We start from the raw sequence: 22793 nt of genomic DNA, 5'->3' as shown, positions 1-22793 counted from the left end.
GAGCTGGCAATGTTCTGTACTTTGATCCCGAGGGTGACTGCCCAGATAAATACACATATGTGAGGACTCAGCAAACTGTACTCTAAAAATTGGCACACATTATTACTTAATGTATCCTGTATCTCAAAAAGTCAGGATAAAAATTTAAAAAAAAATGGTTAAAGAAAGACACTACTTGGGTATGGCTGACAAGTTATTTTTTCGCATCTGCATCAATCTTCTCTCTTAGTCTGGAGGGAGCCCTATACTTTCTTCTCTTAGGGACACATCTCTCCATTTCAGTCCATCTGTGTTTGGTGTTCATTGCTTTGCAGGCCCCAAATCAAAGCACCGTTTCCTCTACCTACAGTGAATGGTTAGGGATGGGAACAGGAACAAGTTGGCTAATGAGTCAGTCCCAGAATTTCTTTTGGAACTAATAGAAAAAGATGTTCTTCCCATTTCAGTTGCTAATCTATCAGGATATAAGCTTTGAGCTGCCAGTGGCCATCTTTCCACCTTCTGCAGAGTCTGCCCAAGGGAGGCCACACAGAGGAAAGCATGGCGAGATTGAATTCTTACTAATGACACTGTCAGAACCTGGGTCTAGCCATCTCTATACCAAGTTTTTTCATTGAGTGAATCAGTAAATTTCCTTTTAGCTAGCCATTTCAAGTTTCTTACAGTTCATTAGAGCCCAATACACTGAGAATCTTGAGTAAAATTATGAGACGCATAAGGGAGCTTATTTTATATTCATAAAATAACTAATGAACATTGTATGACTTGTTTTGTGGCTGCTCGCTCTGAGACAATCACCCAGCCAGATGGGTGAAGCCGGCTAAGGGGTCATGTGGGAAGGACTCTGGTCCTTGTTTGAAAGGATTCTGGAATAGAAATCTGGACAACTGGATCCACTCCCCATTTTGCTGTTTTAGTGGCAAGGCCTTGGGCAAATCACCACACCTCTCTAAGCCTTGTTCCTTTTCTAGAAAATGGAATATCATCATCTGGTTCAAAAGGTTGTTATGCAGATCAAATGCTAGTTTCCCAACTTCTCCAGCTTTTCATATCCTTGGCTGAGTTAATGCCTACATCCTGGGCATTCCCACAACACCCTGTATGACCCTCTGACCATTGCCATAATGGTCTTTAACAGTGGTGAGCTCTCCAAAGAAAAGTGTTCATTCCTGTATTCCCATGCCAACGGGCTGGGCACACAGCTGGCAGGACTCCTGAATCCAGAGTGGTCCTGCAGGCCAAGAATATGGCATGGTGTGGCAGCCCACTATTCCTCTGCCCTTCACTTCCTTGCTTGTTAGATGGGCCCAATTCTGACATCTTGGGTTGGGGAGAGGGGTTCTGGGGAAAACGCTGAGGCAGTATGGGCTTTGGAAGCTGAGAGCTGAGAATCCACACTTGGGGCTGTGTAGGGTCTTTTCCAGCTGGCCTAAAGCAGGTGCTCAAGAACCATTTGCTGAGTGAAGAATTAGAGCTACAGCTGTGTGAGCATCTTCCTCAGATCTGATAGTCAGAAACAAAGGAATCCTGAAGCCATCATACTCCTTCCTCAGCTCATTTCTGGGTCATGGAAAAGGTTCTTCCAAGAATTACCAGGACCATTTCTCCTTATGCATAGTCATTCATCCATCCAACCATCCAGGAAACACTTCATGACACATCACTCTGTACATTAGGGAAGTGGGGATGAACAAGGGTAGTTCTCTGCCCTGAAGGGGTTAGCCTGGAAAGAACCACAAAAAGGCTCCATTTGACCTCTGTCTGTGTCCTTTCCTGCTCTCCTACATTCCTTCTGTGCATAGCAGCTAAAATGATCCTCTCAACCAAAGCAGGCTACTAGTTTAAACTTTCTCGAGACCTCCATGAGACTCTCCGTTACAGGGAAAGGTGAATGAGTAGATGAGGTTATATTGAATTTAGGGCATGTGTGAAGACTTCCTCAGAGTTCCCAAACAATTTGGATGCCTCTCTCTGTCCTAACTCCTAAGATCAGTATTTAGGACTGTGGGAGTATGAATGGGATAAGGGTAAGGGATGAAGATACACATATTAGACCCAATGGCAATATGGCCCCAAGTCCCAGTTCTGTTAAGTTGCAGTCTGGCTCATGGGATAAATTCTTTATTTAGATGCTTCAGTAACCAAGAGACAGAGCATAAACACATACCCATACACAACACTAAAGGCATTTCACAGGCAAGGGATAGGGAGTGGGAGGAAGAGGCATTGAGAGCAGAATAGGGGCTTCTTTGCCCAGTGAAGGAGGGCCACTGATGGTTCCACTCCCTAGAATTCCTGCTTGAAAGACACAAGAAAAAATATACTCCCAGTGAAGTCCCAGGCCATAAGACATGGCAGAGCTGGAGAAATCTAGGTTTGGGGTCTGGGGAACATCTGATTGCTCAGTGGAAACTTGTACCAGCCCTCCTTCCTTTACCTGGTACCCAGGAATCTCCTGGTGGGTGATGGGGGAGGGTTAGCACCACAGCAACCTGGGCAGGTGGTCTGCTGCACGTGGGGAAGGAAAGGCTAGTGGAGGCCGATGAGCAGCAATGAATCTCTGAGCTGGCTGGCTGGAGAATCATCAAGAAAACTTGCATATGGGGACTTTCCCATATGAACTGGGTCAGAACACCTCTGACACAGAGGAAAGGCCCCCTGGAGCCTTTCCATGATCCCACTAGGTACTGAGGCCTTCTCCAGCTCTAGCTTGTCTCCGGCTGCTGCAGGTCCTTAGCACCATTCAGGAACTGTGGAGGGTCAGGAGGGACAGCAACACTCTGCCAGGACTGCGGCATTGCTCCAGGAGGAGACTTCACAGTGGACAGAAACCTGTACAACTGGCCAGCATCTGGTCCCAGGCTTAGGAAAGTCTGCACATCTTTGGGGGAGGTGAGTGTCACATTATCTCTAAGCTTCCATGTGGCAGCTATTTTCATCTGTCCTTTCCTGCCTAGGCCAAGCTCTGCATGAAAGTGCCATATTTCATTGGAGATGCCTAGAGCCCAGGAGAACTCAGTTGTTTAGCTGCAAGGAGTGGTCCAAAACTGACTTGCAGAGGAAACACAGGACTGAAGCCTCATGACATATGGCCTAGAAGGGCCAGGGAAGGGGAAAGGCCATCCTCTAAACTACTACCCTGTGAGAACCCACGTCCTCTAAAAAATCCCTCTTTGTCCTGACTTTCAGAGCCCATTCCAAAGGGGAGGAACATGGGTGGATTTGCCTGGATCAATCAGAGGCTGCCTGTGGCCTATTCCTCAGGCCTGTGTAAGAAAGGAGGAAGAGGGAGCCAAGGGCTGACCATGGTCATGGTCAGGAGGAGGCTGGCTCATGGCTGGTTCAACCCGGGGTGCTGGACAGAAACACCTCTAGTCTTCCAAAGCAGTTGAGTCTTTCCGAATGGGTTGTCTTTACATTGGAATCTGGCCCAGAGGTGATACCATTGTTTTCGGTGATCTGTAATATGAGAAGGAACAGAGGCACAGGGTCAGTTTCTGGTGGTTGCAATGGTGCCCCAGTTGCTTATTCTAATGGTAGACAGCTCTTCTAGGGCCTTGGAGTGACAAACAGGCAGCTCTCTTTTACGGAGGCCACACATATTACGCACAATAATGGATGCTTTGCATACAGCATCCTATTTCATCCTCATGGCAATTTTGCAAGGATGGGAGGGAAATAGCACCTCCATTTTACATATGAGAAAACTAAAGTTCAGAAAGTATAAGAGACCTGCCCACAGTAGTTTTTAGGTGTATAGATTCAGGATTGTAGCCCAGTCCATGTCTTCCCACTATAGCACACCATTTATTCTGCCTACAGGGCCCACGGGACCTGAAAGGTACAGAATGACCATTCTCCCCCTCATGCAGAATCTACAGTGGCTCTGCTGTCATTCTCCATCCCACTATCTGGTCACCTAGTATCACCTGATATCTTACTTATTTATGGGTTTGCTTCTACCACCAGAGGGGAATCCAAAGGATCAGGGAACAGCATTGGTCTTGATTCCTACAGTAGCCCCAGTGTCTAAATCAAAAGGCCTGGCACAAAATAAGTGTCAATAAATATTTGTTGAGTGGATAAGAGCTCATCTCTAACAGTTCCCCTTATTGGTACTTGAACTACATTATCTCTAACCCTCACATCATCCCAGAAGGTGGGGATAATGAGCTCCATTTGGAAATGGCAGAGCAAAATGAATGGGCTTTGGAATCAAAGAGGTTTGAAACCTGGGTTTAACTCCAAGTATCCGAGGCAAGTCACCTCACCTACCTGACATTAGGTTTCCTTGGGGTGTGAAAGGGTGGTCCTAATTCAGAGCTACTGTTTTGAATTAGAGATTGTAGCTATATTCCTACAGAAGAGGAACTGGAGGCTCAGAGTGGTTTACTGACTTGCCCAAGGTGACACAGCTGCAAAGTATAGGAATAAAATAGTAAACAATAGCATTTTCAAGTATGGGTAGCCTCAGGACAGGGCTCTGGCTGGCTCCAGAATGTCTGAAATTGCCACCAGTCAAGGTGTCATAAGCTGCAGACATGCTGAAACAGGAGAGAGCCTGAGGCTGGGTTGCTGGAGCTTATTTCAAGTCCATATCTAAGAGAAATCTCAAGAGTCCTTCCAGTTAAAGACATATCTACAAATAAAGAGAAAGACCTCCTACAGTGAGGGAGAGAAGACTTAAGGCAGAGTAGAGAGGACCAAGGACATTTTTTACTCCAACATTCTGTTTCTACCACCTTTAATTCATTTGGCTCTGTGAGTAATGCAGAACCAAATACCGACGTCAAAGTTATCATTTCAGCAGACTTGCTTGCCTGAAACTCAGTTTCCTCATCTATAAAATGGAGATAATTTCTACCTCAGAAAGTCATGTTGTGGCACACTGTCCACACAACACAGTTCCTTTCTGAGAGGCAGGATGTAACTATGAGGGCCCTCCCTAGCCAAACCCTAGCCTCTTCATCTCACGTGGTGCTATAACCTCCCTGTCAGCATGATGCCCTGAAGGAGCATGCTGTAAGCCAGATAAGCCTCAGTTTGAATTATGGCTCTGCCTCATAGGTTCACTTATTATTTTTTTTTAAATATATTTTATTGATTTTTTTTACAGAGAGGAAGGGAGAGAGATAGAGAGCTAGAAACGTCGATGAGAAACATCGACCAACTGACTCCTGCACACCCCACACTGGGGATGTGCCCGCAACCAACGTACATGCCCCTGACCGGAATCAAACCTGGGACCTTTCAGTCCACAGACCGACGCTCTACCACTGAGCCAAACCGGTTTTGGCAGGTTCACTTTTTAAAAAAAATTATATTTTTGTTGATTTTAGAGAGAAAGAGAGAGGGAGAGACAGAAATATCAATGATGAGAGAGAATCACTGATTGGCTGCCTCTTACACACCCCATACTGGGTATTGAGCCCACAACCCAGGCATGTGCCCTGACCAGGAATCGAACTTTGACCTCCTAGTTCAAAGGTCGACGCTCAACGACTGAGCCACATCAGCAAGGAAGAGGTTCACTTTTAATGGTGGTTGCCTATCTCTATAAAATCAGAATAATAATCCCTTCCTCTAAGGGTTGCTTAAGAATTACCTGAGAGAGAAACTGCTTGGCATATGGCCTATAACAGAACAGGTGCTCTAAGAATGTTAGTCATTTTCAAGATTACCATGAACAGCCAACTCTCTGTTCTTCTCTTCCCTCAAAGAACTTACCACAGGATGAGAAGAGATAAACCAGAGAACTAATATACTTATATGAATAGCTCATGGATACTGGTAATAGGGTAGTGAAAAACTGGGAGGCCAGGTAGGGGCTGGGAGGAGAGTGGGGGGAAATGGGAGATATCTGTAATACTATTAACAATAAAATATATACATATTTTAAAATGAACTCATAATGATTTTTAATTATTGGTTATTATGTTTTGTCTCCTATCAGAATGTAAGGTCTTGAGAGCAGGGGTTGGATCTGTTGGGTCTACCACTTAGGGTGTTCAATAAATCTTTGATTAATAAATGAAAGAACCTGGTAATACTTTGACCTGTAGAGAGAGCTCTTGCCATAGAATTGATGGTAGTAAAGCACAGAGTCTTCAGACCAGAGAAAAAAAGACTTCTCTAGTCAGATTGCTACAGGCCAGGAAATCCAAGTACTCTTTTTCCCCTCAAGTACTCTGAGGAGACTACCAAGGAAACTGTCTATGCTTTTTTACCAAAAAGGGAGAAAGCGGGGGTGAAGCTGATGGGAAAAAACTTACAGAGGAGATATTTCTTTCTGTTAACTGACCTAATGACTGAGAAAAAGCTGTCAGGATTCCCTTTTAGCCAAGGGGTACCTGGCTTTGTTCTAATTCAGCAGCCCATAGCTCCTGCTGCAGACCTTGAACTTCAAAGAATGATTACTCACTGGTTCTTGTGTTTGAAGCCGCTGACATGAGCTTGGTACTGTTCTATGGAGTTCAGCACTATCTTACATGTCTTGCACGGATAGCCCTTCCCAGCTGAAACACACATAAAAGCCAAGATGCTTAGTTATTCAGTAAGAAGGGACCTGGGGACTGCTGCTTTTGACAGTGCATGCAAATGTATTAGTGGGATGAGGTCAGGTGATTGGCCATGATGAGAATCCCAAAGGCCTCAATGCCCAGGGGGCACATGCTATGTGCCAAAGTTGCTGTTGTACAGAGTGTGGAATGCAAACACAAGTGTGCAGTAAACCAGATTTGGGGCTGACAGTGCTCTAGCAACATGGCTGAAGGTGGAATCGTGCGGCCCCACAAGGAATCAGGCTCCCTCCTCTCTGGTTTTGGGGGGCATCACCTGAAAACTGCTGCTGCCATGTCACTGCAGCTCAGCAGCTCCTGCATTGAACATCTTTCCCCTGGTGGTCAGTGCATGCCATAGTGACTGGTCAGATGGTAGGAGGGACACTTATCTTATTAGCCTTTTATATATATAGATTCATTCTTTTTTTTTTTTTAAAAATATATTTTATTGATTTTGTACAGAGAGGAAGGGAGAGAGAGAGAGCTAGAAACATTGATGAGAGAGAGTCATCGAACAGCTGCCTCTTGCACACCCCCTACTGGGGATATGCCCGAAACCAAGGTACATGCCCTTGACTGGAATCGAACCTGGGTCCCTTCAGTCCCCAAGCCGACACTCTATCCATTGAGCCAAACCGGTCTCAGCTATAGATACATTCTTATGGGTTCCATGAATCATGCTGGTAAAGAGGTGGCGAATATCTTTTTAGCAGCCTTTCATGGCAACTGCAGCTTCTGAGAATACCAACAATCTCCTCTACTCAAATAAGGTAGCCAATGTTACAGCTCTGTTTGTTTCCCTTGTTTCTTCACTTAAGGATAAACTTCCTACAATCAGAATTCAGGTCCTTTTTAGATATTTAAGGCCAGAATTCATGTTTCAACACTAACATGGAAAAGATGCATAATGGACTAGTAGAACTACCTTGCCCCCAAGGCCAAGAATGGGACCTGGGATTGGTGTGGTTAAGAGTCACTGATACCCAGATTATAATAGCCTACTCCTATTATCTATTAAGTACTAGGCACCACACCAGAATTTTGGATATATATGTCCTTAGATTCTTACAACAATAATGCAAGATAGGTGGTTATCTCCATTTTTCAAATCAGGAACCAGGCCCAGGAAAGTTAAGTCGTTGACCTGGGATTTTCCCTCTGGTCATGAAGCCCCCATTCTTCATATGTCTCTAAACTCTTCTATCTCCTTTGTGAGGGACAAGACCTCAACACACTATCTACTCATCCGTAAACTAGATTCAAAATGGTTATTTGAGCTCTGTCTGTGTGACTCATTTGGTTGAAGTGTACACCAAAAGGTTGTGGGTTCAATTCAAGGTCTGAATAAATGCCTAGATTTCGGGTTCAGTCCCAAGTCAGGTTGTGTAAGGAAGGCAAGTGATCCAATGTTTCTCACATCGATGTTTCTCTCCCTCCCCACCCCTTCCCCATTTCCTTCTCTCTAAAATAAATAAATAAATAAATAAATAATCATGTCCTCAGGTGAGGATTAAAAAAATAATTAAGAGTTAAAATTGTCATTTGGGGAATTGCAGAATTCATCGATGCTCTAAAAAAACAACAGTATTTGTCCAGTAATTATCATCTGTTTTTCATTTTACAAGTTTGATATTTTGGTTTGCCCATGTAATTTCATAAAACATAAGTCACAAGAGCTGGTTTTTGAACATCTTATGTGGGAAAGTACCTATATCTCCATCTTTTTACTGCTAAGCCTTCTTCACGTGCACACGCACACATGTGCATGTGCACACCCTTTCCAAGGCCAATGGTGGCTTCCTTATATCTAAATTTAATGGACAACATGGATGCTTGTGAGGACTCATCGTATTTGAGCTTTCAACAGCTCCTGAGAGAACTGGTGACTCTTCCCTTCTTCAACATCTCCTGCCCAGCCCATGGCTTTCAGCATGTGCACTCTTGTTTTCTGTCCTCTGGTGGCTCCTTCTCTTGCTAACACCTGTTTGACTTCCATTATTAATAGTGGCATTCCAGAGGGTGCAACTTTTTCCTTCTTTTTATTTCCTTATTATTTTATTTTTAAAAAATATATTTTTTATTGATTTCAGAGAGGAAGGGAAAGGGAGAGATAGAAACAGTGATGAGAGAGAATCACTGATTGGCTGTCTCTTGCATGCTCCTACTAGAAGTTGAACCCGCAACCCGGCACATGCCCTTGACCAGAATTGAACTTGGGACCCTTCAGTCCACAGGCAGATGCTCTATTCATTGAGCCAACCAGCTAGGGCTATTATTTTATTTTTAATTGTGGTTAAATACAATAGGAAATTTACCATCCAAACCACTTTAAGTGCACAATTCAGTAATATCAAAAGATAGGTCTGGCCGAAACTGGTTTGGCTTAATGGATAGAGCATTGGCCTACAGCCTGAAAGGTCCTGGGTTCAATGATTCCAGTCAAGGGCATGTACCTTGGTTTTGGGCACATCCCCAGTAGAGGGTGTGTAAGAGGCAGCTGATCGATGATTCTCTCTCATTGATGTTTCTAACTCTCTATCCCTCTCTCTTCCTCTCTGTAAAAAATCAATAAAATTTATTTATTTATTTATTTATTTAAAATATATTTGATTGATTTTCCACAGAAAAGAAGAGAGAGGGATAGAGAGCTAGAAACATCGACGAGAGAGAAACATCAACCTATTGGGGTTGTGCCCGTAACCAATGTACATGCCCTTGACCGGAATCGAACCTGGGACCTTTTAGTCCGCAGACCGACGCTCTATCCAGTGAGCCAAATCGGTTTCGGCAATAAAATATATTTAAATGCTAGCTGGATGCTATATTCCTATCAATTACAGACCAAAATACTCAAATCTGGTTTGGTATGTCATGAAGTGGGATTATAAGGAACTTGGACCTAAGGTTTCCAAATTCCTCAACATGATACTGATCCTATTAAAGGGGAAGGTACTGCCTGTATGTGGGAATGGTAAGTAAATATCAGCAATCCATTTCAAATTAAGTCTTTAAAATTTTTTTAAAATTGATTTTTAGTGAGAGAGGAAGGGAGAAGGAGAAAGAGAAACATTAATGTGAGTGTGGAACATTGATTGGCTGCCTCCTATACACCACCCAGACATGAACCCTGACTGGGGAACCAAACCAGCAACCTTTTGGTGCATGGGCACAATGCCCAACCAACTGACCCATATGGTCAAGGGCTCCAATTTAAAACAGGTTTGTAAAGCAGGGTCCTTCAATGGCATTGGTGGAGCAATCCTCGGCACCCCGCTAAAGAGCTGCCCACTTTGCTTCATAGTCACTGCTTTGCACCCTTCTCATTTGTGTCAGTATTGCCCAAGGACAGCCTGTGCTGCATGGTGCTTTCGGGTTTGGAGGTTTGTTAGAGAGCCAGGATCCCTCCCCTTGCCTATATGTGGTCTGGAACATCTAAGACAACTATATGTTCATCTCTTCAGCACTGTGGGAAGAGCCCAGATGGCTCTGAGAATCAGTTTCCCTGAGGCCAAGTTGTTGGTAGCTGGATGCCATGGGGCCTCAAGTGGAATGCAAACACAAGTACTGACTATCTGGTGCTGGATCTCCATGGCCCAGGGAGAAAACCCTGCGGACCAACACAAAAGTTCACATCGGCTCCATGAGACAGGAATTGTGCCAGTGTTGGTCAGTACTGTACCTCAATGAAGAAACACAGTGGGTGCTCAATAAATGATGACTGGCTGAGTGAAAAATTAATCTCTCTTCTCTTCCCCTCCCTTTCGATAGGCAGTGAGTAATTACTGTTATGGGAAGGGCTTCTAACTTTTTGTGAATGCTCACTCCTGGGATGCTGATGAGTGAGCACCTTGAGGTCAGGGAAGCAGCTAATATTCTCAGTCAGAATGGTTTTCATCACGTTATCCTCGGAATACAGTTAAGCCTCAACTGCTGAGAAAGGAGGGGCCCTGAGGACACTCTAAAATCTGACAGAAATAGCTGAGACCTTCACACAAAACATGTGGATGACAGGGAGTTTAAATCAGAAGTTGCCCCTGGTGGCCCCTGGCCCAAATCTCACAGGACTTAACATTTTAAAAATTTAGTTGCACATTTAAAAATAAGAATTCTTATTCAAATCTGGCTTCTAGATTCTTGTGAAAAACTGGTAAATAATTGGCTAGAGCTGACTCAGCCAGGCATGCACTTTTTTAGCTGACCTATCACCTCCAGGCTCTTTCCCTTATTTAAATTTCCTATCTGGCTTCTGCAGGCATTTCAGTTTGCCATGTCTGCCCTAAGAGACTTAAGGAGAAAAAGCATAGCCTAGCGGTCCAGCTCTGATTCAACTATGGGTGTGAGCTATGTGTGAGCAGGGCTCCCTTACCTGAGTCGGTGACAGCAGGGTCTGCCAGCCGTCCATAGTGTGCCATGAGTTTGAGCTTGGTCTCCTGTTTCCTGTGTTTCTTGCCCTCATAATGTTGTTGAGCCATGGCAGGGTCGTTGAAAGTTGCGTGGCAGAGGCTGCAGAACTTGTCTGGGTCTATCATCTCTCTATTCTGGTGTAAGGCTAAGGTGGAGGCCACAAGGAAAGGGTTTGTAAGGCGTTTCGACAGAGCTGCAGTGAGAGAGTTCAAACAGAAACAATGAAAAAACCCAGAAGGTGCCAGGCTTTTGAGTATACTGAATGCAAATGAAGGCTGGTAACTAGTTAATCACGCTTGCACAGGGAGCCCTGCCAGGATGAATCACACAGTGAAAACCTTCTCTGATTAAGAAAACTGCAGAGATGTGGGGGAGCTACTCTGTTCAATAGCTTTAACTACTTTAGGAACATGAAACCTGATTTTCTCACATTCTGAGGAGGTTCTGCACTTCTACTATCAAGTTGTAAATGACAACAGACTAGAGATGTACATGCTTGCAGTCTTTTTATCCTTCAGAAATCCCCAGAACTTCACTGTAAGTGGGTGTTTTATTCCCATCCTCAATACTCCAGTTACAGAGCTGGGAGGCAATGTGCAAATGTAGAGACTGAGGGTCTAAGGGCTTACAGGGTCATTTACAAAAGGCAGCTATCCTGGGAGGCTTTTTGCACACTTCTTTCTGGGGTAAGGTGGGGAGAGAAGAGGATGACACTGACATTTACTAGTCATTATGTGCTCTGTACATGTATTTCCTCCCTTGGTCCTCAGAACTACTCCATGAGGTATATATCATTTTGCTGCACTACAGAGAAATATTAGGGCTCACAGGGCAAATGACTTGTCCAAGACCACCCAGCTAGTGAGTGGAACCAAGGTCTGTGTGATCCTAGACACCATGCCCTCTTTGCTCTGCCAGGCTTCCAGAGTGTGGCAAGGGGACCTGAAGGCTACAGTGCATGCTTTCACCTTCAGAAAAAATCCCTGGCGTTGGTTAGTGAATTCTGTTAAACAGAGCCTGGAATTGGATATATGTGTAAGCCTCCTGTGAATCAAGAGATGTCCAAATGCTGACTGCAGGCCACGCAGCTGCCTTAATAAAGTGGATGCCATAACTCACTAATGAGTCCACGTGGCTGGAATGGTGTGGATCTAGTAACCACTGCTTTACAAATATGGGCTAGAACCTCCACTGATGGTGGAGGGGTGGGGCTCAGCAGTACTCACAGATGTCTGAGGGGCTCTTTCATCTTGGTACCACTTCAATGTGGGAAATTTTAAGGATTTTTAGCAAACCAGAAGAAAACTTACTGGCTTTTCCCACAGTTGTTTTCCAGGATAGGAAATCTCAATTTCTCAGGCCATTCATTTTTCCTGGTCATTGTTTCAGCAAGTTACTTGAAAAGTAATATACATGTTACAGAATATTTAATAGTATGAGAAAATATTCAGCATGTGGTACTGAGTTAAAAAGAAAAGGTTATACAGAAATTTGTTTCTATGTCCTCAATTCTGTAAAGCAACAAAACATATTGGTGATATATATTAAAAGACCAAAAGCATAAAGCAAAAGGGCTTTTCAGTATTTTCCAACTTTTCTACAATGAATGTAGATTTTTGACATCAGAAAAGAGATAATGGTTGTTATAAATGTCATTTTTTAAAAGGTACTGAAGAAAAGCATCAGAGGCAAATGCTTAAGTAAAGTTAAAGGAACTACTTAGTGGACATCCAATAAAAATTAGACCTATGGGAGTCTTCCCTCAAGAAACAGCTTGAAATATGGAAAAAGTATTCTATATGGATATTTGTTATATAGAGTTATTTAAAATACCAAGAAGGGGAGAGGGAAAAACATTAGAGGAATGGTTGAATGTGATATGATGAGATGCCTTCTAGTCATTAAAAATGTTTATAAAATAGTTTTTAATAACATGAGGAAATACAAATGTTAAATTTAAATGAAGAGTATAAAAGAAAACTGGACGCACAATATATAATTATATTATTGTGAAAAGACACATACACAGTTTATATGTGTATTCTGGTATTTTGAAAGTCACATATTAACAGTATTTTTCTCTTGGTGGTAGGATTTGGGTGAAAGTTTACTTTTTTCTTTGTACCTTTTGCATCGTTTGAACTAGATTTATTTATAATGAGTATGCATCATTTTCATAAAAACAAGATTATTTAGAGTATTATATGTTTATATGTTCATATACATGGATTCAATTTAGATACACATAAAGCAGACACACACACACACACACACACAGAGCAAAAGATAACAGGAGAAACAGTATTATAAAATGTTAACAATGGTTACCTTTGAATGGTAAAATTATGGGTACTTTTCCCCCCACTTATCAATATTTTCCATATTTTTTACAACGTGCTTATATCACTTTTAGAAATATATTAATAAACTTATATGATAACAGGAAAATGTGCTTAAACTAAAAGTAAAAGCAGGATACATGTATGACAATTACAACTATATAAAAAGACATATATGCATGTGGCAAAGGCCAAAAGTGGATATGGAAAATAACTTCCAGAATATGGAATCCTTGGTACTAGATATATTCCAGGGAATTTCCCTATTTATGGACAGGTAAGTCCATATAAAGATAAGTGAGTGATCTTATAAAGTTCTGTTCCTAAGCTGGTTTTTCTTGGCCTAATGTTTAGTATTTTTTTGTTGCCATGAATGGTGCCAACACTGACTTTACCAAAAGCAATTATTAGTAGTAATAGGTTCCAGGTGGTGTTTGCCTGTTCAACTACTGCATTTGTTGTGGGAAATGCCACTCACTGGCTCTCTTAAAAATAGCAGCTGTCATTTACTGGGCATCTGTTATGTCCTAGGTTCCATATATATTATTTCATCCTCACAACCTATGAAGGTGAGGAAACTCAGGCATGAAGAAGTCAAATAATAAGGATGGTAAATAGCCCTAGGATTTAAACCTGGGCATCTGTGAGTTCAAAGTTATTTAGGTTTATAGCACAAATAACTAGATTTGGGTGAGAGAAGGTGTAATTATAAGTGAATTGTTTTTACTCTTCAAAGCCTCCCAAAACATTGTTGTCTTGTTTTCATAATACAATAATATAAAAAAGGATAATAAGTATTATAGATAGTATAATCTACTTCTTGATCCAAAATGAAGAGAGAAGCTAAAGTTACCAAGAAAAAATAAAGATCAAAGAATTTTTATTCTTGAGTAACTAGTTAACAGAAGTTAAAAAATCCCAGAAAGTCAGGAGTTAATGAGATGAAATCAAGGGTCCCAGTGTGACAAGATAAAGGAGGTTACTTTAGAAGTCACTATACTGGGAATGAATTCATAGCCACTGCAAACACAGCTTATGGGACAATAGTGACAGTACTGAAATATTCAGCTTTGAAAGGCAAGTCCCTGTCTTGAGAAGAGGCACCTTTGAAGATTAAAGTGAGTAGGCATAAACTGAGCACACAAAAAAGACTAGGTTTTAGCTTTCAACCTGGAATATATGATAATAAGGGCAGATGGATGCTGGGAGGAAAAAAATCTAAGTGGGAGAGGTAGGAAGTAGAATGCTCTCATGGTGTGCAAGGCCTGAAGGACTTTGACACTCCCGAATTATTAGTCAGAACAAAAGCTCAGGCCTACGACACTTCTACAGAGAAAAATTGATGCAACCACATAGAGGTTAGGTGGGTACAACTCTGAGGCTGCATTTCAATGAAGCTGAGTCTACTTTAAGATTTTTAAGGGCTCCCAAAAGCAGTTCAACCTCTTCAAATCTGTGGCCCCAGTGAGAGTTTCTGGGAGCACCTGGCATTAGTGCCCTAAGGATGGGGGTGGGGATGGGGGTCCCGATATAGCACTACTCAGGAAAACCAGTACCTTCCACCTTAGTGGATTGCTGCTTCAGCTTTAAGTTCTTTGCGTGGGTCTTCCCCAGGTAGTGCGACTGGGCCACGACAGGGGAGAAAAAGGTCATGTTACAGATGGGGCAGCACTGGTTCTTGTCTTTGCTTCTGCTGCTCTTCTGGTTGGGAGAAAGAACACAGGTCTGAACATGTCACTGCCCGGCCAGAATATCTAAAATGGTTCCCCACTGCCCACAGCAGAATGGGTATTCAAGGCCCCGTTCGCACACTACCCCAACCTACCTTTCTGGATTCTTCTTCAGCTAACTCATGCCAGGCTCTACTCACCATTCCCCGCTTTACGCTCTGATACTTTCTTACTTTTTGTGTGGATCATTCTTGCTACCTAGAACGATCTTTCCTTCTTTTCTGCCTGGCATATGTCCACTTAGCCTTTAAGGCCCAGATTAAATATCACATCTTCTGGGAGACTTTTACTCAAGAAAATTATTCAATCAACAATTATCAAGGCACTTTGTGTGACTATTCCAGGAAAAATTAATTCTGTTCCTCCTCCATACTCCCAGAGTGCATGAAACAGACCTCTTTAGCATGCCACTTGTAACCCTAAGCTGACAGCATAATAGCTTGGGAGACTTTTCTGTGAACTAAACTTCAACATGGACGGCATAGTCTGTTTGATTTTGTCTCCTATCCTTAGCAGTCTGTTGGAGTCTGGCACACAGCAGAGGCTCAGAGTTTATTGAACAAGTACTAGCAGATCATTGTATTTTTAAAATTTTTTACTTATTGATTTTAGAGAGGAAGAGGGAGAGGAAGAAAGAAAGGGGGAGAAAGAGAGAATCATTTGCTATTCCACCTATTTATGCATTCATTGGTTGATTCTTGTATGTGCCTTGATTGGAAATCAAACCCGCAACCTTGGCGTATTGGGACTACACTCTAACCAACTGAACTACCAGGCAATACAGCATTTTATTTATTTATTATTTATTTATTTATTTATGTTAATCCTCACCTGAGGATATTTTCCCATTGCTTTTTAGAGAAAGTGGAAGGGAGGAGGAGAGAGAGGAGAAACACTGATGTGAAAGAGACATTAATTGGTTGCCTCTCAAATGTTGAGACCAGGGACACAACCTGCAACCCAGGTACCTGCCCTTGACTGGGAATCAAACCTGTGACCCTTTGGTGTTTGGGTCGACACTCTAACCACCAGGCCACACTGGTCAGGGCAAGACAGTATTTTATTTTTATTACTAGAGGCCTAGTGCACAGAATATGTGCACTCAGTTGGAGGGGTCCCTCAGCCCAGCCTGCACCCTCTTACATTCTGGGAGCCCTCAGGAGATGTCCAATTGCAGGCTTAGGCCTGCTCCTCTAAGTCAGCAGTCCGACATCTTTAGTGCTGCCACGAAGACAACAGAGGCTCCCGCCACCACTGCTTTGCTCGCCAGTCTTGAGCCTGGCTCAGGGCTTCTGGCTGAGCAGTGCTCTCCTCATGGGAGCACACTGACCACTAAGGGGAGCTCCTGCATTGAATGTCTGCCCCCGATGGTCAGTGTGCGTCATAGAGACCCAACATTCTGCTATTTGGTTGATTTGCACATTAGCCTTTTATTACATAGGATTATTATTATTTGTTTAATCCTTTTCAAGGATATTTTCCATTACTTTTTAGGGAGAGTGAGAGAGAGAGGGAAAGACACAGAGAAACATTGATTTGAGAGAAACACATAGAATATTTGCCTCCTGCATAAGCCCAACTAGGGCTGGGGCAGGGGAAGAGCCTGCAACCAACGTACGTATCCTTGACCAGAATTGAACCTGGGACACTCTATCCACTGAGCAAAATTAGCTAGGGCAAGACAACATTTTAAACCTTGGCACTATTAATATTTTGGGCTGAATAATTCTTTAATTGGGGTAGGGGTAGGAGCCTGTGACCTTGTTTGAAACTACTGGACCACCCTGAGTTGAAGGAACTGAAATACAAAGCGGTGAAGTGACTTGCTCAGGGTCACGGAGTTGAGCTTCATTTTCTTTTTCTTTTTTTTTTTTTTTAAAAAAAAGTCTTATTCATTTCAGAGAGAAGAAGTGAGAGGGAGAGAGAGATATGAGAACCACCGATCAGCTGCTTCCTACATGCCCCTTTCTGGGGATCGAACATGCAATCCAGGCATGTTCCCTGACCAGGATTCGAACGATAACCTACAGGTTCATTGATACATGCTTAACCACTAAGCCACACTAGTCGGGCCCCCCTTTTTTTTTTTTTTTTTAAAGAAAAAATGTGTATTGATTTTTAAGAGAGAGAGGAAAAGAGAGGGAGAGAGAAATATCAATGTGAGAGGGGACATCTTTCAGGTATCTCTTGTATGCTCCCTAATGGGGATGGAGCATGCAACTCAGGCACGTGCTCCGACTGAGAATTGAACCAGAATCCCTTCAGGGCATGAGATGACACCCCACCAACTAAGCCACATTGGCCAAGGCAATTTATTATTATTATTTTAAAAAGTGTTATTTTTTATTAATTTTAGAGAGGGAGAATGAGAGATAGAAACATCAATGATGAGAGGGGATCATTGATTGGCTGCCTCCTGCATGTCCCACACTGGAGTTCCAGCCTGCAATCCAGGCATATGCCCTGACCAGGAATTGAAGCTTGACTTTCTGGTTCATAGGTTGATGCACAACCACTGAGCCATGCCAGCTGAGCTACTTTTATTTATTTTTTAAAATATATTTTTATTGATTTTTTTACAGAGAGGAAGGGAGAGAGATAGAGAGCTAGAAATGTCGATGAGAGAGAAACATTGACCAGCTGTCTTTTGCACACCCCCTACCGGGGATGTGCCCGCAACCAATGTACATGCCCTTGACCGGAATCGAACCTGGGACCTTTCAGTCCACAGACCAACGCTCTACCACTGAGCCAAACTGGTTTCGGCAGGCTGAGCTACTTTTAATTTTTATTGAACTCTTTGGGGTAGCATTGGTTAGATCCTGACTTTCAGAATTCTAAATTATAAGAAGGGCAAGTAGGGGATCAGTCTAGTGTAGTGATCGGCAAACTCATTAGTCAACAGAGCGGCAAACTGCAGCTGTAGAGCCACATGTTTGCCGACCACTGGTCTAGTAAATTGGAGAAGGGATGAGCATGGCACTTCCAAATCTATAATAGGAGGCATAGTTTTTATATTCACTGGGTATACACTAGAAATTGAAATTTTACCTTATGGTACCCTTAAGAGATAGAAATTACTATCTCCATTTTATGAATAAAGTACACAGAGGTTAAATGATTTACCTAAAGTCACCTAACTAGTAAGTTGTAGAGTTAGTGCTAGTTTCTTATCCCATGATGTTTGCACAGCCTCCTATGGAACAAAAATTATAATATCCCTGAGGACTTTGGGTTGTTTCAGCATAATTCCCACATTATTTCTAAGCCAAAAAGCAAATGTGTTTATATCTCTATCAGAGCAGGCATCTGATAAGGTGTTCCTACCAATTATTGACTCAAAACATTCAAGTGCTGAGTTCAGCTCTTTTCGCTGATCTCAAGAAAGCAGCCTGGCCTCCTTCTACTTTGTTTCCTTAAGTAGTGAATGGGCAGCTTCTTGTTCTACTCCATCAAACCACTGGGTGGTAATACACAGCAACGGCTCCATTTACTAAGCTCCTGCTATGTGCCAGGCTCTGTGTGGGGTCTTTTTCTTTCCCTCATTTTAGTTTGGAAAATCCTAAAACATAATTGATATTAGCATTCTCTTTTTGATAAAGGAAGAAATCAAGGCTCAGAGAAACGACAGGGCTGGAATTTAAAGTCAAGTCAGACTCAAAGCCCATGCTCTTTTTACCACACCAACCTGTCTGCAGGCTTCATCAGGAAGCAAGCAGTATCAACATGGCAGCTGGATTACCTGATCTGAGTCTAGCCTCTTCATTTCCCCCTTTAATGTCTCCATTCCATGAATTGCTAGGTACCTCTTCACTTTGTTGGCATGTTTTTTGCTCTGTAAAAACCCAGGAAAAAGATCAAAGATAGTCAAATACCAATTCATATCTAAGGAACTCAAAACACTTACTAGATTTTCACCTGATTCATCCTCATAAAACATTTAAGCAGGAGAGGGTGTGGGAAGAAACCTAGCCTTTTGAGTTCCCACTCTGCTCAAGGCACTTTACATGCAGTCAAATCTAATCTTCACAACAACCTATGAGAAAATTATCATCATCTCCATCTTGTTTTTGTTTTGTTGTTTTTTAGACAGCGTGGAAGGGGGCGGGGAGAGACAAAGAGACAAACACTGATGTGAGAGTGACACATCGATTGGTTGCCTTCCCCACGGGGACTGAGCCTACAACCTACCCTGTTTCCCCGAAAATAAGACAGTGTCTTATATTAATTTTTTCTCCCAAAGTTGCACTAGGTCTTATTTTCAGGGGATTTCTTATCTTTCCATGCGCTAGGTCTTATTTTCGGAGGATGTCTTATTTTTGGGGAAACACAGTAGGTACATGCCCTTGACCGGAATCAAACCTGAGACCCTTTGGTCTGTGGGCCGACACTCTATCCATTAAGCCAAACCAGGTAGGGCATCATCTCTATCTTATGAGGAAACAGAGACTGAAGATACGAGGATTCTTGCCCAAGATGAGTAGCAGAGCTGTGATTCAAACTCTGGTCTATTTAAAGCCAAAGTTCTTACTTTCTACTGTACAAGCTACAATGGAAGATATAAGTACAGGCAGCCCTTGGGTTATGTCAGATTCAACGTACATCATTTCGTGGTTATGTCGCCATATCTCATTTATTTATTAAAAAAAAAAAGTTCCGTCATTTTGACATATGTACATATGTGCTTTATTTATTTACCACAAGTAAAGGTCAGGAGTTATTGTTCTTTTAAATTTTTTTTACTGTTTTACTTCATTACTGCTGTGTACGTGCTCCACGTGAGTGACATAGGTGCTTATGTAGGTGGGTTCTCACTAAAATCACGTTACGTTGCACTGTAGGAACAGATCTCCAATGTAACCCAAGGACCTACTGTATAATGATTCTGATTTAGATGAGAGAAATGGGACTTGGGAAAATTAAATCAGTCTTCAAGTTACAGTCAACATGCATGGAGGCAACATCTGGGTGGCTAAAAAGGAATTACCTTTCACAGTGCAAGTCGGGAGAAGTGGGGGCTTGGAGTTAGGTCTGGAAAGTAGAGCAGTTCTAAAGGTACTATGGCATACCTGGTAGTGTGCCAGCTTCTGAGAGTCTGAAATGAGCAAGGCGCAGCAAACCTTACACTGGGTGTTGGTGAAGAGACACTGGTTCTTCTGGATCATATGCTCCACTATAGAGAGGAAAATAAAATCTGTGAGTTAAAAATCTGCTTCAATAGCATTGTTTTTGAACCCTGCCTCAAATGCAGGCACTGAGTAATGGAATGCCATACTATTATATCTTGACAAACCTCAGTCACTCTTTCCCTACTGCTTTCATAATTCATGCTATGTTCTCGTACCATGTATACTATTACTGGGCATTGAGCCTGCAACCCAGTCATGTGACTAACTGAAATTAAAATGTGACCTCCTGGTCGATAGGTCCATGATCAACCACTGAGATACCCTGCCGAGCCAGAACATTCTTTTTAAAATATTCCCTCACACTTGTCAGAATGGCTATCATTAGTAAATCAACAAACAAGTGTTGGTGAAGATGTTGAGAAAAGGGAACCCTCGTGTACTGCTGGTAGGAATGCAGATTGGTGCCACCACCATGGAAAACAATATGGAGGGTCCTCAAAAAATTAAAAATGGCCCAGCTGGCGCAGCTCTGTGGTTGAGCATCAATCTACAAACCAGGTGGTCACAGTCCAATTCCTGGCATAATTACAATGGATGAATTTTATGATACATATAAATTATAACTCAATGAAAGTGCAAAGAGAAAAAAACAATGTGAGTAGAAACTGTTGTTATAGTTATCTACCTAGATCTGATATAAATATTGTAGGGGTGTGGAGACTAGGGAAATGAACTGGTGTGACACTGTACATTCATACACACATAGAGACAGTTCACTTTTCAACGCACAGTCGCTGTGTCCTATGTGCTCTGAGGAAAAAGGTCACTTCCTCTTCTTGTGTGCACCCAACTCTTAGGCATTCCTCTTCACTATATTATAATAAAACTGCTGTGGTGTCTGCTTCCTGGACCAGACTATAAGCCACTTCAGAGCAAGAACAGTTTTTCCTCACCTCTGACACCCAAACAGTCTTGAAATAGAGCAGGCATCAGTGAATAGAGCAGGCATTTGTGAAATTATTGAAATAAAAATTGTGGGGTTGGGGGTGGGGGAGGAAGGGCACAAATTTGTACATAATAACTTAGGAATCAGTCTAGACTAGTTTTTAAACTGGAGAAATACACACACACACACACACACACACACACACACACACACACACGAGGGTATAGGTCTGTGTACCACCCCAAACTGAAACAGACAGTCCTTGGCTGTGATAGAAGGTCCCGAGTTCGATTCCAGTCAAGGGCACATGCCAGGGTTGCAGGCTTGATCCCCAGTAGGGAGCATGGGGGCGAGGGGAAGGCAGCCAATCAATGATTCTCTCATCACTGATGTTTCCATCTCTCTCTCCCTCTCCCTTCCTCTCTGAAATCGATAAAAAAATATTTTTAAAAAATTCCATTTTATCCCAGCGGGCATCAATTCACAGGTAAACATACTGAACTTTTCAAGATTTGTCTATTCAGCAAGCACAAACCATTAGAGCAATCTGATTGCCCCGCAGATTACTTGACAGGATTTAGCACAGAAGCCCTGACAGCTTGTGTTCTTTTGGGTAGTTAAGCAGCTAGCTTTTCTAAGGACTGTTAAGTGGGTCACACAACCAGGTCAGGCCAGCGTTTTCCATCTCCTCGATGTCCATCTTACCCACTGCTAAGTAAAATGCAGAGCAAGCTGGAAAGCTTCTTTCTCAGATTCCTGGCCTCCATCTCAGAAAAGGGTAGAGACCAGGCAACTACAAATGGGGGTGAGCCAGGACTCCATCCATCACCACCAGCAGGAACATGGGGGTATAAAGAAAGCCTTCTAGAGGCCTTGGAAATTGGGGCATGAGAGAAAGGAGGCTAGACACATGATGGGTGGGGGAGCCTGGAGACTGGGGCGATTGAGAATCGGGGAGAAATGGTGAGTTAGCTAAAAGTCTGGCGGGATTGTTCTGTAGGTCTCACAGAAGGTGTGGATAGGGACTACAGTCCACGAGCCAGGGAAGAGCTGCACTCTGGTGGGTGAGAAAGGCCGGGCAGAAACACCCGCGGCCTGAGCGTGAGATGGCCCTTGACCATATGCACGCGGGAGCCTTGATTTTCCGCAGCGGGCCTGCGAGGCCCGGGGCCTGGGCCCCGGCCCCTGGTTTGCATGAGCTGGGGAGTCCCGGGCTGCGTCACGCAAGGGGTGGGACCGTACAGACGGGGGCTGGCCCGCATTCCAGCCTCGCGCTTCCGCCGCTCTCGCTCCGGGGGCAGGCGGGCAAGGGGACTCCTTCCTCTGAGACCCCCGCCCTCCCTCTCTCACTCACCTTCCTCCCTCCCCAGGGGCTGGGCCCCGGACACCGCTTCCCACAGGCGGCACGCCCTCTCGCGGTCGAAGCGCAGCCCGTCCGGCTCCCGACCCTCCGGCTCCCCCGAGCTGTGGTATGGCTGGACCCCTCCGCTGTCCGTGGCCTGCACGGTGCCCAACGCGGGGTACTCCATCTTCCCTGGAATCCCAGATCTGCCGGCAGGGCCGGGGCCTCGCGAGATGAGGCTGGACGGGTGACTTGGCCCGGCTAACAAATCTCGCGAGGTTGGGAGCCGCAAATCGCGTTGCGGTTCCGCCCCGACGGTCCTTTTGCCGGGTGACTGCTGGGG

The 22793-nt window shown here is 43.5% G+C and overlaps 1 protein-coding gene across 7 annotated transcripts; it reads right to left on the bottom strand.

Annotated features, from left to right (window-relative positions):
• Positions 1-409: 409 nt before the first annotated feature.
• ZNF346 (zinc finger protein 346) lies at positions 410-22793 on the bottom strand. Of its 7 annotated transcripts, none has more exons than XM_036425274.2 (7): positions 22463-22793; positions 20103-20206; positions 18776-18868; positions 14860-15004; positions 10927-11157; positions 6422-6515; positions 410-3459 (listed from the first exon to the last, which is right to left on the bottom strand). In XM_036425274.2, the coding sequence occupies exons 1-7, from the start codon at positions 22635-22637 to the stop codon at positions 3414-3416; spliced, it is 888 nt and encodes a 295-aa protein (XP_036281167.1). In that variant the 5' UTR covers positions 22638-22793; the 3' UTR covers positions 410-3413. The 7 variants fall into 7 exon arrangements, with proteins under 7 accessions (XP_036281167.1, XP_036281166.1, XP_045432743.1 ...); XM_036425273.2 differs by having other exon boundaries at positions 6422-6519; positions 10928-11157; positions 22463-22637; XM_045576787.1 differs by having other exon boundaries at positions 10927-11109; positions 22463-22637.

The sequence above is a fragment of the Pipistrellus kuhlii genome, unplaced genomic scaffold, assembly GCF_014108245.1.
Source record: "Pipistrellus kuhlii isolate mPipKuh1 unplaced genomic scaffold, mPipKuh1.p scaffold_m20_p_8, whole genome shotgun sequence".
NCBI lineage: Eukaryota > Metazoa > Chordata > Mammalia > Chiroptera > Vespertilionidae > Pipistrellus > Pipistrellus kuhlii.
The sequence above is the reverse complement of the archived record's forward strand: the minus strand, read 5'-3'. Positions and strand labels throughout refer to the sequence as shown.

What these genes read in the sequence shown, in the direction of transcription:
- ZNF346 (XM_036425273.2), bottom strand. Translation starts at nt 22,637, where the DNA reads ATGGAGTACCCCGCGTTGGGCACCGTGCAGGCCACGGACAGCGGAGGG. An exon ending in AGAGGCTAGACTCAGATCAG is followed by an intron (nt 15,005 to 18,775) that starts GTAATCCAGCTG and finishes TCTCCCAACCAG; the next exon opens with AAGAGCAGCAGAAGCAAAGA. An exon ending in GCAATCCACTAAGGTGGAAG is followed by an intron (nt 11,158 to 14,859) that starts GTACTGGTTTTC and finishes CTCTCACTGCAG; the next exon opens with CTCTGTCGAAACGCCTTACA.